The 15742-nt window shown below is 37.9% G+C and overlaps 1 protein-coding gene across 2 annotated transcripts; it reads left to right on the top strand.

Moving 5' to 3' along the window:
* The first annotated feature begins 1016 nt into the window (after positions 1-1016).
* Positions 1017-12134, top strand: LOC107617856 (type II inositol polyphosphate 5-phosphatase 15). Of its 2 annotated transcripts, XM_016319728.3 has the most exons (12): positions 1017-2159; positions 3478-3730; positions 6976-7768; positions 8314-8438; positions 8831-8915; positions 9201-9366; positions 9469-9506; positions 9597-9849; positions 10633-10756; positions 10858-11218; positions 11385-11754; positions 11992-12134. In XM_016319728.3, exons 1-11 carry the CDS (start codon positions 1379-1381, stop codon positions 11739-11741), a joined length of 3336 nt encoding a protein of 1111 aa, XP_016175214.1. In that variant the 5' UTR covers positions 1017-1378; the 3' UTR covers positions 11742-11754; positions 11992-12134. The 2 variants fall into 2 exon arrangements, with proteins under 2 accessions (XP_016175214.1, XP_016175212.1); XM_016319726.3 differs by having other exon boundaries at positions 11385-12134.
* The last annotated feature ends 3608 nt before the right edge of the window (positions 12135-15742 follow it).

Raw genomic sequence — 15742 nt, 5'->3', positions numbered from 1 at the left:
AGATGGAGGTTACCTCGGCGATGGATAATGGAGAGAGAGAGAGATGTGGCGGCACTGTGATGTGTTCTGGCTTTCGAAGGACGGCGATGGTGGGTGGCAGTTGGGAGGAAGAGGAAGAAGAAAAGAAGGGGAGTAAAGAGGGTAGAACCGGCGCAATGAGGGTGGCGGCGGCTGGAGGTTGGTTTGATGGCTTCTGTTTCTCCTGCTTGTGATTTTGATTCTGTTTTCATTGTTGCTGTGCTTCTGATTCTGATTCTATTTCTTTGAATTCATTGTTATTGCGTTTCTGATTTTGTTCTTCTTCTGATTTCATTGTTCTTTTGATTTCTTGTGTTCTTCTGATTGTGCAACTCATGATGAAGAAGAAGAAGAAGAAGAAAAAGAAGAAGAGATGCTGTGATGGAGAAGAAGAACAGAATATTTTGGTGAAAAAGGAGAATGGTATTTTGGTTCGAAGGATGATTTTAAAACCAAGTTAAATCTTAGAGATGATTTTGTATGCAAAAAAGGTTGAAGACGAAAATTTTTTTTGACACATACCTTAATGACCAAAATCGTACTTAACTCATATCTTAGCTTTGAAAAAATAAAGGCAAAATATAACTAGAAATGACAAAAAAAAAAAAATCACAGCACGACGGAGAGGCTAACGGAGACCAACATGTTAACTAATGGATTAAGATAAATTGAATTGAATTTTGCAATTTTTTCTTCTACAATATATTGTCATAACATAAACGTAAAAGGGATAATTTTTTTTATAATTTTTTAGGGTTAAAATGATTTATTTATTATATTAAATTTGTGTTTGAATTATATTTGATTTAATATATTTAATTAAATTGTACATCCAATTTTATTATAATTGTACTGATTTTTTTTAAAAAAATTAAAATTAATATTTATAAATACCTACAGGTATCATTCTCCCTTGCGGAAAAAAAAAGGGAAACCCAAAGCAAAAATAAGATGATGATGGGATACATTTTACTAGAAGGTGGAAAGCCATTGCCATCTCTACATACAACAAACAGGTAACAACGTAAAGACAAAAGAACATACCTAAAGAAAAGTAAGGCAAGGCATGTTGTGTTGTGCTCGAACAAACAACCGGGTCAGCTCACAGCTCACAGCTCACAGCTCACAGCTCACCTGTCCAAATTCCACTTTCACTTCTCAAATCTCAATTATTCCCACTCTCCCTTCTTCCTCTCCCAGTCTCCCCTTTTTTCTCCCAACCAATTTCAACTCAATCCAACACTCTCAGCAAAATCCCCACAAACAACGCCGTTTCCCCACAAACAACGCCGTTTCATCCTGCCTCTGGCTCTATCCCTATATTTCCTCCGATCCTCGCAATAGCAACTAAACGACAATAATGGATCCACCTTTCAACCAAAACGACGTCGTTTCATCCTCACACACTCGCCACCACCACTCTCCCACCCTTATGTACTTCCCTTCTTCCGATGACGACGATGATAACGACGTCGTTACGCCCTCAGCTGCTTCCATCCACTCCACCACCAAGCGCCTCGACTGCATGCTCCAGTTTCTCGACCGCAAGCTCTCCACCTCCACCGCTCCCTCCTCCGACCAAAGTAGCAACCGCCCGATGCGGGAATTCGTCTCCCGAGGCGGCGGCACAGGAATCTTCCGCCTCCCACCCCGCGCGGCGGTCCATCCCTTGCGGCCGCCTAGTCTCGAACTCCGGCCTCACCCTCTCCGCGAGACGCAGGTCGGTCGGTTCCTGAGGGCAATTTCCGGCACGGAGTCGCAGCTGTGGGCGGCATCGGAATGTGGCGTGAGGTTCTGGAACTTCAAAGATCTGTATTGTTCTTGGGAAGAAGGGGATGGAGATGGAGAAGGAGGAGGAGGATGCAACGTTAGGGTTGGGGACGAAGAGAGTGTGCCGTTTCGGGAATCAGTATGGACGTCGGCGGCGATGTGCTTGGTGGCGGACGATGGGAACAGAGTAGTGTGGAGCGGGCACAGGGATGGAAGAATAAGGTGCTGGGTGATGGACGGTGGTGATGGTGACGGTGATGGTGATCGTGTGGTTTTGGAGGATAATAGGAAGTTGAGGAATCCTTTCAAGGAGTGCTTGTCTTGGCATGCTCATAGAGGACCTGTTCTCTCCCTCACTATAACCTCTTACGGTGATCCTCCATTCTTCCGTTCTTTACTTTTCAATTTATTTATTTCTGCTTTTAAATTTTATTTACTGTTGATATCCAATGAGGTGTTGGACTGCTAGTTCATGGATAAAAGAGTGATATACCGATGGTTCATATGAATTAAGCTCTCTATTATTTCCTGCGTGACAATTCCTGAACACGATGTGGTCATAACTCAACCATATTTTTAAAATGAAAAAAAGAGAAGAGTGATCAAAATTTTTTATGGCGTTTTTAAAATGTTTTTCTTTAGCTTATATTTTTTGGAATAAGTTTAGAAATAATTTGCATTGTTAATTACAATTATAAGAGGTCATCTAAAATGTTTCATATATTTAGAAGAGACATATAAACATTGAAAATTGCTAGTTTGTAGTTTCAATATCACCAAAATAGTCTTTTCATCATTCCGTTACTAACGATGTCAAAATTTGTTGATGTGACACGTTAAGTGATACCACAATACATACCTAGTAGTCCTAATTGGCGGCTAACATAATAAGTTTATGAAATTAAATCAAATCAACCCTAAATTGAGGGATTCCAATGCCTCAAGTTCTCCTCTCAATTAGGTTTTGATTTGATCTAATTTCATAAACTTATCATGTTAATAGTCAATTAAGACTTCTATGTGTGTTGTAGTATCACTTAACGTGCCACATTAACAAATTTTGGCGTTGTCAACAAAAAAAATGACAAAGGACTAATGCGATTAATTTAAAATCTTTGAAGGATGAATTTGATTAAAAAATTCTTTCAGGGACTAATTTGGAGAATGAGTGATCTTTCAGAAACTAATTTGACTATTTACTCTTTTTTTAATATGTTACACATATGTTGTGTCCCCGTGTCTAAAAACAGTTTGCAATCCCGTGGCAGAGTCGGTGTAGCTTAAGACATTGTATACTTGTATTAGGAACCTTCTTGATTATAATACTAATAATAAAAACTTTTCATTAAGACAGAAGAATAATACAAGATAGAAAATAAGGGTATGTTTGGTTTGTATTTTCATTTTTCATTTTCAATGTTTTTTGTTTTCAGAATTTTGTAAAGGAACATCCTTGATAATAAATTGTTATAATAAACAAAAAGAAGTTATTTTAAGTTGTGATACATTGTAGTGTTAGTAACCTAAATGGATACATACTTTCTGATATTTAATGTATGGAAAACTATTGATATGAAACAGAATAAATTGACAGTGGTCCTGGTTTTCATTGATGAATAAAAATTCACGTGCTTGTTATGATACATTGTTTTTTCTTGGTCTTACTTTCCATTATTGACTTGAATCCAGGGGATCTGTGGTCGGGTTCGGAAGGAGGAGCTATAAAGATATGGCCTTGGGAAGCTCTTGAGAAATCTATTTGTCTTACGAAGGAGGAGAGGCATATGGCTGCCATTATGGTGGAGAGGTCCTATGTTGACTTAAGGAGCTATCTGCCAGCAAATGGCTCCAATAACATGCTAACTTCAGATATAAAGTACTTGGTATCTGATAATTCAAGAGGCAATGTTTGGAGTGCTGGTTATTTTTCATTTGCTTTGTGGTAAGATTTATGTTCTATCCTCTCTTGGTTTGAGCATTGAACATTAGTTTAGTACACACACAGATAGAGTGAGAGAGAGAAATAGATAGATTTTCAAGTATGCTTATAATTAATATTTTTTTTCCTATCTTAGGTTTCAACATTTCATGTATAGACAGATAGTACATATTTGATATTTGTAACATTATTTTAGGAGAATATTTGAGATGTGTCACTGCCTCCACAATCCATGTTAATATGTGAAAATAGAAAGAATGATTGTATTTTAGCATAACTACAAGTTAGCAAGGTTCAAACAATACTACAATAGTTACTGTTGTAGTAGCTTGATGACTTACTTAAGCACCAGTAAGTCTTTTTACTTTCCTAACTTCTAAAGCATGCATCATTGTTTGACTACTGTAGAATAGATCATCAGTTTTGCTAGTTACTTACTTTATTTCTAACACCTTTGACAGAGTGTTAATGGAATATGTTGCTAGGATTGTGATAATGGCCCATAAGCCCACTAGAGCATATCTATACCAATTTCTATGGAGAGTTTTTGATGGCAAAAAGGAAATTTTAGTTCACAACTATTACATTGGCAATATTATATAGGACTTAATGCTCAATGGTAAAAAAAGAGGTGGAAAAGAAAATAAGCTAAATGTTCTTCTACAGATGAGGATGCCAAAATGGGCGAGTTGATACACTATGCAAGATAGGATTTGGAATGATAAATTAGAGAGCAAGCTAGGATGGAGGCAGTTATAGAGGTATAGAGGAACTTATGCAATCTTGCCTTACATGGTCTTGACATGTTTGGAGAAGGCCTTTAGAGGGCCTATCAAGGAGTGTATTAGATAGAGAGTAGTGTTTAAGCTAGGGACACTTGAAAAGCCATAGGTGAAATTATTAAGAGAGATTTAAATAGTAATGGTATGAATATGATTTATGATAGACTGATAGAGCATTGTGGAGACTTGATTTATGTATATGATCCCACCTATTGGAACATGACAAATTTATCGCACTGCCATTAGATTAGCTATGTTGTATGGAACAATGTGTTGGAAGGTAAAGGGTAAACATAAACATAAGTTTAGTGTGGACAAAATGAGGATGTTTTTATGGATGAGCAGTCATACGCATATGGATACAAGAAAGAATGAGGATATATGAGAGAAAGTTGGAGTAGCACTCATGTTGAAAAGATAGTGGAATCTCTTATAAAGTGGTTTGGAAATGTGGGGAGAAAGTTGGCGGAGCATCTAATAAGAAGGGTGGATCAGATGGACAACAGGCTAGTGATTAGGGATAGATGAAGACCTAAAAAGACTATGTATGAAATGGTCAAGTGAGATCCTTGTGTGAACAATCGCATTGAAGACATGATACATGATAGTACACAATGGCATTGTTTGATCTATAGAGCAGACTCCACCTAGTGAGATAAGGCTTTGTTGTTCTGTATAGTTGTTTTCTAGTTCACTTTGTACTACATGAATAAGTATTTGTGAAGAGTGTCTTAGCAACAAAAGCAATGACCAAACCTATTCTTACTAGGTTAAAACAAGGGTAACTGTGTATATAGTCACCCACATATTTGCACAAAAATGATCTCTTTCTTAGATCCATCTCTGTTTGTATGTGCCAAAGATGTTTTGTCTAAATAATTTAAAATTCAGAGTTTGATCCTTGCAATAATGAAGTTAAATTTTGGCTCATGGTAAAAGAGCAGAATGTTGGAGTATCTTGGGTGTAGAAAGTTAATACAGAGGTGAAAATTGGAGAAAACATCTTACGAAAAGTTAAAAGTTTTAAGTATCTTGGGTGCATCATACAGGATAATGAAGAGATTAAACAGGATGTAAATCATAGGATCTAAGCAGGTTAGTCAAAATGGCGGAGTGCGTCTGGTTTTATATGTGACAAAAAAGTGTCTTTAAAACTTAAAGGTAAATTCTATCGTACTGCTATCAGACCGGCTATGCTTTATGGTACAAAGTGTTGGGCGGCCAAAGGGGAACACGAACATAAGTTAAGTGTGGCAGAGATGAAGATGTTGAGATGGATGAGTAATCATACAGATTAGATAGAATTAGGAACAAAGATATAAGAGAGAGAGTTGGAATAGCACCTATTGTGGAAAATATGGTAGAATCGCGTCTCAGATGATTTGGATATGTGAGAAGAAGACCGACAGAGCACTCAATTAGGAGGGTGGATGAGATGGAAGATGGACACGGGATGAAAGGCAGAGGAAGACCTAGGAAGACTATCCATGAGGTGGTCAAATGAGATCTACATGTTAACGATCTTTTTGTAGACATGTTACATAATAGAGCTCAATAGCGTCGTTTAATCTATGTAGATGACCCCACCTAATAGGACAAGGCTTTGTTGTTGTTGTTTTTTTGTTGTTGGTAAAAGGGTAGTATGTCTATACTTTAGGCAAAAGAAGTATTGTGAGAAAAATGCATGCTAAAGATGTCGCAACTATTCATCATGCTAAAGAGCAATAGCACCTGCCTAACTACTTAAACTTTGAGGATAGTTTTTGTTAACATGATACTTGAAATACAAACTTATTTAGGAGACTTTTTTTGTCCTGTTGATTAAACTTTAATACAGTAGCCAAAGGTATCTGAAGCACACCTATATAATTCCTTTTGCATATTTCAACTCCTTTTACTTTGCACTTACATAATTCTTTTTATATATTTCAATTCTCATTTCTTTTTCTTCATCTTTTTCTTTCTACATCAAATGTTTTTCATATGCTCCAATCTATCACCAAGAAGATAGTGGTTAGAAAGCTAGAAACATCTGGATTAGTAGAGTAGCCAAAGATATCTGGATCAAGTTAGATATGTTTTTTGGGCTGTTATTATTTTTTCTTTGCTAGGATCTGGTATCAAGAACAAGACCTTGATCTTAGATAATTTCCATGAAATTAAACTTCAAAATATGAATGGAGGGGGTTATATATTTAGGTGTTCTTATGGTGCAACATACCCATTCCCGTGTGTTCTTTTTAAAATTTTTATTTTTAAATCTGATGCATGTTGCCTACTTGTTGGTGCCCTATGTGTATAGAATAGAGTAGAGAGGGAGAGAGAAAAAAAAGCATAACTAGATAGAGACTTCTTTGTTGTTTGATCCTTGCATTCTTTTATATGCATAACGTATGCTTATCTCAAGTTTAGTGTGTGTATATTTGTATATGTCATTTTAATATGCTAGCAATTGATAATATACAGGGATGCTCGTACAAGAGAGTTACTGAAAGTTTTCAATACAGATGGCCTAATTGAGAATAAGTTGGAGGTATCCTCAATACAAGACGTTTCAGTTGACCTCATTTCAGCTTCTAGGAAAGACAAAACACAAAGTTCCATTGGGTTCTTTCAGCGCTCACGCAATGCCATAATGGGGGCAGCAGATGCTGTTCGTCGAGTTGCAGCAAAAGGAGGCTTTGGGGATGATAATCGGAGAACTGAAGCACTGGTGGTAACAATGGATGGAATGATTTGGACAGGGTGTTCGAGTGGCTTATTGGTTCAGTGGGATGGAAATGGCAATCGTATACAGGACTTTTTATACCATCCATTTGCTGTTCAGTGTCTGTGTACGTACGGCATGCAAATTTGGGTAGGTTATGTGAGTGGTACTGTCCAGGTGTTGGACCTGAAGGGTAATCTGATTGGGGGATGGGTTGCTCATAGCAGTCCAATTCTAAACATGACGATTGGATCTGGTTACATATTTGCATTGGCTAACCACGGTGGTATACGTTGTTGGAGCATCACCTCCCCAGGACCTCTTGATGGCATATTGCGATCAGAATTAAGTGGCAAAGAATTTTTATATACTAAAGTGGAAAATTTAAAAATATTGTGTGGCACTTGGAATGTTGGACAAGGGAAAGCATCTCAAGATTCCCTTACTTCATGGCTAGGCTCTGTGGCCTCAGATGTTGGCATTGTTGTTGTTGGGTTGCAGGAGGTTGAAATGGGTGCTGGATTCCTGGCGATGTCTGCAGCTAAAGAAACTGTAAGTCATTATGTTTTGCATTTTAAAATATAAAATTTGTATTTCTCTATTATTAGCATTCAGCAGAATTATGGGTTTGTTAAATAAGCAATGATGTGCAACACTTCTTGTATTGAACTATATTTAATGATTTCATCTCATAAGGTTTGAACTTTTAATAGTTTTAAATTTAGTAATACTTGTGGGACATGTGGGTGACAGTTAACGTTGATGGCTTGTGAGCATAGTTCTTTTTTAATCTGTTTTTACCATTCCTTAGGTTCCCTGGATAGTTTTAGTATCAGGAATGTGTTCCAACACATTGATCAATCCTATTTCCGTCATTGGTATGGCTAGGAATGGGACAGTGACTTATGAATTACTCTTGTCCAACTATTTCATACTATAAAAATATATTGTTCAACGTATGTATCTATGGTTGATTGTTCATGTGATGTTATGTTTATTGTATGTCACTATGTCCATATATGCAGTAAAGAGTATAATTTTGGCTAACTATTCATGTTAATCGACACAATCTGATCCCTAACTCTCAAAACATATAGGTAGGATTAGAGGGAAGTTCTGTTGGGCAGTGGTGGCTGGATATGATAGACAAAACATTGGATGAAGGTTCAACGTTTGAACGTGTTGGATCCAGGCAACTTGCCGGCATGGTCATTGCTGTGTGGTGAGCATCTGAGTAACAATCCAGTGAGCTGTGAAGCATTTAATATGTCTGGAATGATACCTATTGTTTGTTACGAAGCAATATGATATCTATTAAGCTTAGCAATTTGAAAGTTTATTTGTTGAAGCAATATGATATCTATTAAGCTTAGCAATTTGAAAGTTTATTTGTTAAACCTTGTGTACGTTATTGTCTACTTTGAGTACTTTCTTTCCCACTTGTTAGAAATGCCATTTAGGTTTGAAATATATGGATACCTATTTAATATTTGGTCTACTTAGTATATACTGAAATGAAATATGACGAAAGTCCTGATTCAGTTTGAACATGTCATTACTATTTTTAACTTGTAGGGCTATATACCAATAGTAGTTAGTTTTCTTCTTTTGCAGGGTTAAAATCAACATCAGATTTCATGTGGGGGATGTTGATGTGGCAGCAGTTCCATGTGGCTTTGGACGAGCTATTGGCAATAAGGTAGGTCTGCATTGTCTGCTCTGCTGTTTTGCTTGGTAGGCTAGTTTACTCTAATTTTCCAGAGTTATGATAGGGTTTAGCATTTATAGAACATGAATCTGACATGTATAATGTTACAAATTCTACGGAAAAGATAGACTATTCATTATTCAGAAAATCGTGTTTAAATTTTGACTGTGTCCTATTTTCTTTATTTAGTACTTAAAATTGCTTAAAAATTTATAACAAACTCAATGTGCCTGTTTGGATATTCTGATCATTGACATGGAAATGGTTTGCTTACAGGGAGCTGTTGGTTTGAGGATTAGAGTATATGATAAAATAATGTGCTTTGTTAATTGCCACTTTGCTGCACATTTAGATGCAGTCAACCGTCGCAATGCAGATTTTGATCATGTGTACCGAACAATGTCCTTTGGCCGGCCAACAAGCCTATCATATACTGCAGCTGGTACCTTGCTGTGCCTATTCCTGTTTTTCTCACTTGCCTTATCCATGTATTTATTCTGGCCTGTTTATAGATATGGCTTGCCATTGGTCCTTTCTATTGCAGCTGGCACTTCATCTGTTCCGATATTTCGTGGCACAAATGTATGTACATGCTGACACTTTATTCTTTTACATAATCATTATGCACTCAGTCAGTCTGATGAAGCATTGATTCTTGAGAATAATTTCCAGTCCGCAGAAGGGATTCCCGAATTATCTGAGGCAGACATGATTGTATTTCTCGGTGATTTTAATTATCGTCTTGATGGCATTTCATATGATGAGGCAAGAGATTTTGTTTCTCAAAGATGCTTTGATTGGCTTCGAGAAAGGGACCAGCTTCGAGCAGAGATGGAAGCTGGCAATGTCTTCCAAGGAATGCGTGAAGCAGAAATAACTTTTCCTCCGACGTACAAGTTTGAACGACACCAAGCTGGCTTAGCGGGTTGGTTTTCTCCCTTAAATTCACACTCTTCACTTCTGTTCTGCTATCATAACATCTATGGATGTGGTCGGGTGCAATGAGATGGGTTCTTTTTATTTACAGATCCACATATCAATTCAATCCCTCCATTTTCCAGTTAAAGGGTTGAAAATGATAGTCTAGTTAAAAATAGATGCCTTGGATTGCTACATCTTACTGTGTCATTGAATTTTGACAAATATTGCACTCCATGTTAAGTACCTTGATTTTCCACTTTCCTTAGGTACTTACCAATGGTATCAAAGTCCTTGGTTGTCGCATGGATAGGCTGGATTACAGTGAATACCAAGTACTGATAGTCCTTAGCGAAATGGTTACCATTGGGTTAGTGTCGATAGAGTGAAGCGGTAACTACTTTGCTACCAGCTCAGTATTCGGTATTCACCTTAATCCAGCCTATAGGTAGCCCTTTCCATGACGCCGAAAACCAAGGCTTTGATACCATTGTTAAGTATCTAAGGAAAGAGAAAAACCACTCCTTAAAAGCTAGCTTTCCATAGATACTTAACACTCCAATTATTGAGTTATCATTAGCATGCACATGATACAGTATAAGACAATAAAATAAGGATGAAAGAACCTAGATGCATATAAGGTTACCATTGCAATCACGCATAAGTACAATGATTGCTGTTTTCTTTGGCGAATTAGTTCAGGTCACAAATGCTACTGTTTATTTATGAGTTTTCTGTCATCAGGCTGCCGCAATGTTAAAAGATATGACTTCGAATTGTTTATTTGAAGGGTATGATTCCGGTGAAAAGAAACGCATCCCTGCTTGGTGTGACAGAATTTTGTATCGTGATAGTCGCTCATCCTCAATGGCTGAGTGCAGTTTAGAGTGCCCCATTATCGCTTTTGTATTGCAGTGAGTTCTTCCATTTATGTATATGTCTAAAACACCCTGCCAGAAGGACTTTATTGCTATTTCAAATTTTGTTTTAATTAATCCCTTCTCACCTTCAATAGGTACGAAGCCTGCATGGATGTGACAGATAGTGACCACAAGCCCGTGCGCTGCATATTTTCGACGGATATTGCTAGAGTAGATGAGTCCATCCGGAGACAGGAATTTGGAGAGATTATTGAATCAAATGAGAAAATTAGATGTCTATTGAAAGAGTTATGCAAGATTCCGGATACTATCATTAGTACAAATAACATAATCCTTCAGAACCACGACACTTTAATTTTGCGCATTACAAACAAATGTGCTGACGAAGACGCTTTTTTTGAAATGAAATGTAAAGGCCAGCGTACCATTAATGAGGATCAGAAGCTGTCTAACCATCAGTTGAGAGGTTCCTTTGGCTTCCCAAGGTGGCTTGAGGTAATATTCTTAGTTCAGAACTTATAGTTTATATAAAATAGTTTTGGCTGCAGAGTATTATTCTTTCTTTCTATTAGCAATGTCCATATAGTGACATCAAAGAAGCAATGTGGTCACCTTGGCAAAGTTGTCCATCTAGTGAATAACATGCACATCTATGATTCAGGTAATTCCTGCAACTGGATTGATAAAACCAGACCATATTGCTGAGGTATCAGTGCACCATGAAGAATTTCAGACTCAGGAAGAATATGTTGATGGCATTGTACAAAACTCCTGGTGTGAAGACTCCAGAGACAAAGAAGCTATTTTGTTTGTTAAGGTGCATGGCAAGTACACTACCCAGACAAGAAATCACCGCGTCCGTGTTCACCACTGCTATTCATCCAAGAAAAGTCCGATAGGCTCTCAACCAAACAGCTCCAGGCCTGTCCAAGGAGGTGTACTGCACCGTTCCGATTTTCAACGCTTGAGCAGTTCATATGATGTTGTTGACCAGCTACAAAAACTGCATAACCCTTAAAGTAACAACTGATGTGAGTGTCTGTATATTTAATGGGTGCAGAAAACCAAGAAAAAAAGGAAAGGGATAATTCTTGTAATGAGTTCTGGTTCACTTGTTCAGGTTTCAAAACGTTTTTTATAGAAAAATAAAAAATTGAAGATTCTAATACTTTACAAGTGTTTCTAATTTCTATGATACTTGTAAGCAAATGTCTAATTTTATAAGCATCTTTATTTAAGGTTAGTGATGGGTTGTTTTGTTTTCATAGGGAGCTTGATGTTCAACTTGTAATCATCACTCATCAGTCAATTGAACTGTACAGAGAAAGCAAATGCAATGCAAGTGAAGCAAGGCAACATTGTTTTAGATTCATTATTGATTTATTCAGAGACTTCCAATTTATTCTGTAAATGAGTACGTTCTATACCGCAAATAGCAACTGACAGGGAAATCCGGTGTCATGTTAATGTGTTCAGTTATCACCGCTATTGTTGAGTTTGCCTTTCGGGTGATAGGTGCTTCCAACATATATTCCGAGTTTCTGTTATCCCACTATTTGCCCGGAATTTTGTTTCATGGAAGTTTATTTTGGTAATAGGGCTTCCAGATGTGTGTAACCTGGATTATTTTGATCACCTATGTAATATTAATAAAATATAATGTAATTTTATAATTCAAATATAATATTTAAGGAAAATGAAAAATCTTAAATAATCTTTTTAATTACCATAGGATGTGTTCTGTGGGTTACTTTTGGACTTGAACGTGAGGTTCAGACTCCTTTTGGGCAGCGTCCGACTTCTGTTGGGGTCGAGGTGCCATCGTCCGAGTTTCTCGTGAAGAGATGGGGATGATATCTGCAAAGAACTCTGATGCTTATGTTAGCAAGGGTTTTCAGCAGGTTTTTAGTAAATTGGAGTTTGAATATACTTGAGGGTGTCAGTGTATTTATAGTAGAATTGATAACCACCTTTTAGAGTAGTTCCACCTTTGTTGGTGGATGACCGTTCTCTTTTTCTAGGGAAGTCGTTGAGATCTCCCTTCTAGATAAATGAGAGATATCTTAGGAGTCGATTACTTATTTAGATAAGTAGAGCTAGTCTCTTTATTGCCGTACCTGACCTCATCGAGGTTGGGTAGATGTGGATTGTGTTGTATCTCTTAGTTGGGTTTTATTCATTTTGGGCCTGGCTAGCATTTTTAGGCTAAGGTATAAATAGTTCCCCTACTTGAGTTCGAGCTTTATGAGGTCGGACTCGAGCATATGTAGTAGATCAGCATGGTCTTTTGTGTGTTAGGGTATCACATCGGGCACACCGCCTTTCTTAGGGCAAAGTTGGGTACTCGATGTGTTTTTACAAACTTGAGGCATCACGTCTTTTCGTAGTCCTTTGCACGTTTTCTCTAAGGTTACTTTGGTAACTGTACATGTCATAAATGAGGGGCGTGAAATTATTCTTTTGCCCTTAATATCTTATAAATACCCAAACTCTTTCTCTTTCTTCTTTTTCGCTTCTTCTAAAACGTTTTTGCTCATCACTCTCCCTTTCTTCAAACTTTTCATCTTCTTCATTACAACTTTTCAAGGTTTCTCTATTTTGATTCTTTGCTTTGCGTGGAACGTTCGTGTACTTGCTGTTTTCGTGTACTCTTTTTCGCTTTGCGTTCCCCTCAAGGTTGGTTCTTTTAACCCTTGAACTTCACTTTCTGTATTCTTGTGTTCTGGGTGATATGCTTTTGTTTTGAGTCACTTTTTGCTATTATTGCTGAAGGAATGACAATGATTCTTTGTTTTGTGGTTCTGCATTTTTCCTTATATGTCGAAAATCAATCTGGAGAATTTGCTTCTTTGCTTGGACTTTAGTTGTTGTTGCTGTGAATCTGAGTGTGGGGTTTTACTCTATGTTGCCCCTAAATGGTGGTGTTCCTGTAAGTACAATGCCACTTTTATCTTTGCGATGCAATTTGTCTTCTTGATTCTTAAGAGAGGTTAAAGATCATGGCCATTTTCTATCTTATGGAGGATGGTCCGACCTCTTTTGGGCTTGTTTGAACGTTTGTGTTGATATGGCCGTATTCCCGACTTATTGTGATGATTTTTTTTTATTGTATTTGTAGGTATAGCTTTATGTCTCGTTCAGTAATTCTCGTCATGTCGTCTAAAATCCCGTCCGATCTAACTTGGTAGATATAATTGTTCTTTCTGCCATTCCCGTTATTGATAATGAATATGCCGAGACATTTCGTATGCAGCATAGGTTGTGTATATGTTGGGAGGATGAGAGTAAGTATGAAATTGTAGTTGTCGATCCTAAGGAGAGGGTTTGTTTTTTCCAACTTGACAAGTCAAAATGCCATTTCATATATACATGTACGAATGCTTTTTCACAAAGTTGGGGGTTAGTCTTCCCTTTTCTGACTTTGAATCTGAGATTCTTAGGCTTTGTAAAGTTGCCCCTTTCCAGCTCCACCTCAACTTTTGGAGTTTTCTGAAAATTTATCAACTCCTTGGCTGTGAACTCGATGTCCTCCTTTTTTCTAAAGTTTTCTTTTATCTTTTCCAACTTACCAAGCCCTTTAGTTCTAAGAAGCAGGGATGGGTATCCTCCCGAGTTGTTCAGGGGAGAAAGGTTTTTGCCATTTTTTATGATTCTTTTCATGATTTCAAAAATTACTTCTTCAAAATCCAATCTGCTGAGGGTGTCCGACCTTTCTTCCTTAATGAGAGGGATGAAGCCCTTTTTAGCTTGTACTGTGAGGAGAACCCCATAGTCGTTAAGTATAACCTTGATGACTTGGATGAGGTAGAGGAGTATGTAGTTGCCTTATTACAGGAGTGTTGGGGTCGAACCCCCAATCTAGACATCAAAAATTTTTTACTATGAAAGTCAAGCCATGTCAGATCTGAGCTAGGTAGTATTTTTTTAAATTTTTTGTAGATATATCTTTTTATCGATTATGTTGTATGCTGATATAATCCAATCTTGATGTCTTGCAGAAAAGATGACCGGTAAGGCAACCACCTTGAAAATTCTTCGCACGGCTAAGAAGAATGTTGTTGCTTGAGTTATTCAATTGAAAGAGGTCGGTGAAATGGGTGATCCTTCTTCTCCCTCAAAATTGGATTCGGGTGCTTTTGCCTCGGTTAAGGTCATTTCTAATCTGTCACCTGCTCTTCTTACTTCTCCTGTTGATTCTGGTATTCTGACGAGTCCCCTTGCCCCTCCTTTTCCTGAACCAAAACCTAAGACGGGTAAAACTTCCAAATTGGAAAGTGTATATAAGCAAGGCTTTGATGCTATGGCTTTTTGTTAGAAACATGTCCTTCCCAATAGCTTTATAAGTATGGATGATATTTCTATAAAAAAAACCACCTTCTAGTCTTAGCACGGGGTAGGATAAGGACAGTCGGGGTGTGCTCGGTTTTATTGAGACGGCTTAAGGAGACTCCCATTGGTGCCACTCAGCGAACTTTGTCCGATTTGAAAGCTGATATGGCATCATTACAGGAGGCTAGGTTAGAGTTGGAAAAAAAGAGAAGGAAGTTCTTGTGTCCGATCTTTCCGAAGCTCGGGAGAGGGTGAAGTAGTCGGAGGCTATTTGTGCTATGGCTGAGGTTTTAAAAAAGAAGGCTGAGAAGAGTTATACCCGAGTTTTTAGGGAGAAGCTGACCTTGGTGGATGAGGTCGCTAAGGCAAGGGAAAAGTATGCCGGCCTGGAGGAAATGATCTTCCAAGGGATGGACGAGTTGGTCAAAAACTTAAAAGCCCAATTCAAAGTTGTTGCTCTCGAGTCTCCCTCATCAATCCCGACATAATCGTGGTTGATGGGAAGATTGTTCCTCCTCCCGATGATGAGGAAAATGTCCCTATGGGAGATCCGACGACCTCGGACACCCGCGTTAAGGGAGCTTCGCAAAGATTCCCGACTCGGTTGGATGATGAGCCCCTTTCTTCTCAGCCTGGGACTCACCCGACCTCCGAAGCTCAACCTGAAGACATCTCCAATATGACCTCCGA

This window comes from Arachis ipaensis, chromosome B9, assembly GCF_059453495.1.
Source record: "Arachis ipaensis isolate K30076 ecotype BB chromosome B9, ASM5945349v1, whole genome shotgun sequence".
NCBI lineage: Eukaryota > Viridiplantae > Streptophyta > Magnoliopsida > Fabales > Fabaceae > Arachis > Arachis ipaensis.
This window is presented reverse-complemented; position numbering and strand designations above follow the sequence as displayed.

What these genes read in the sequence shown, in the direction of transcription:
- LOC107617856 (XM_016319728.3), top strand. Translation starts at nt 1,379, where the DNA reads ATGGATCCACCTTTCAACCAAAACGACGTCGTTTCATCCTCACACACT. An exon ending in CCTATCATATACTGCAGCTG is followed by an intron (nt 9,367 to 9,468) that starts GTACCTTGCTGT and finishes TTTCTATTGCAG; the next exon opens with CTGGCACTTCATCTGTTCCG. An exon ending in GCTTCCCAAGGTGGCTTGAG is followed by an intron (nt 11,219 to 11,384) that starts GTAATATTCTTA and finishes TCTATGATTCAG; the next exon opens with GTAATTCCTGCAACTGGATT.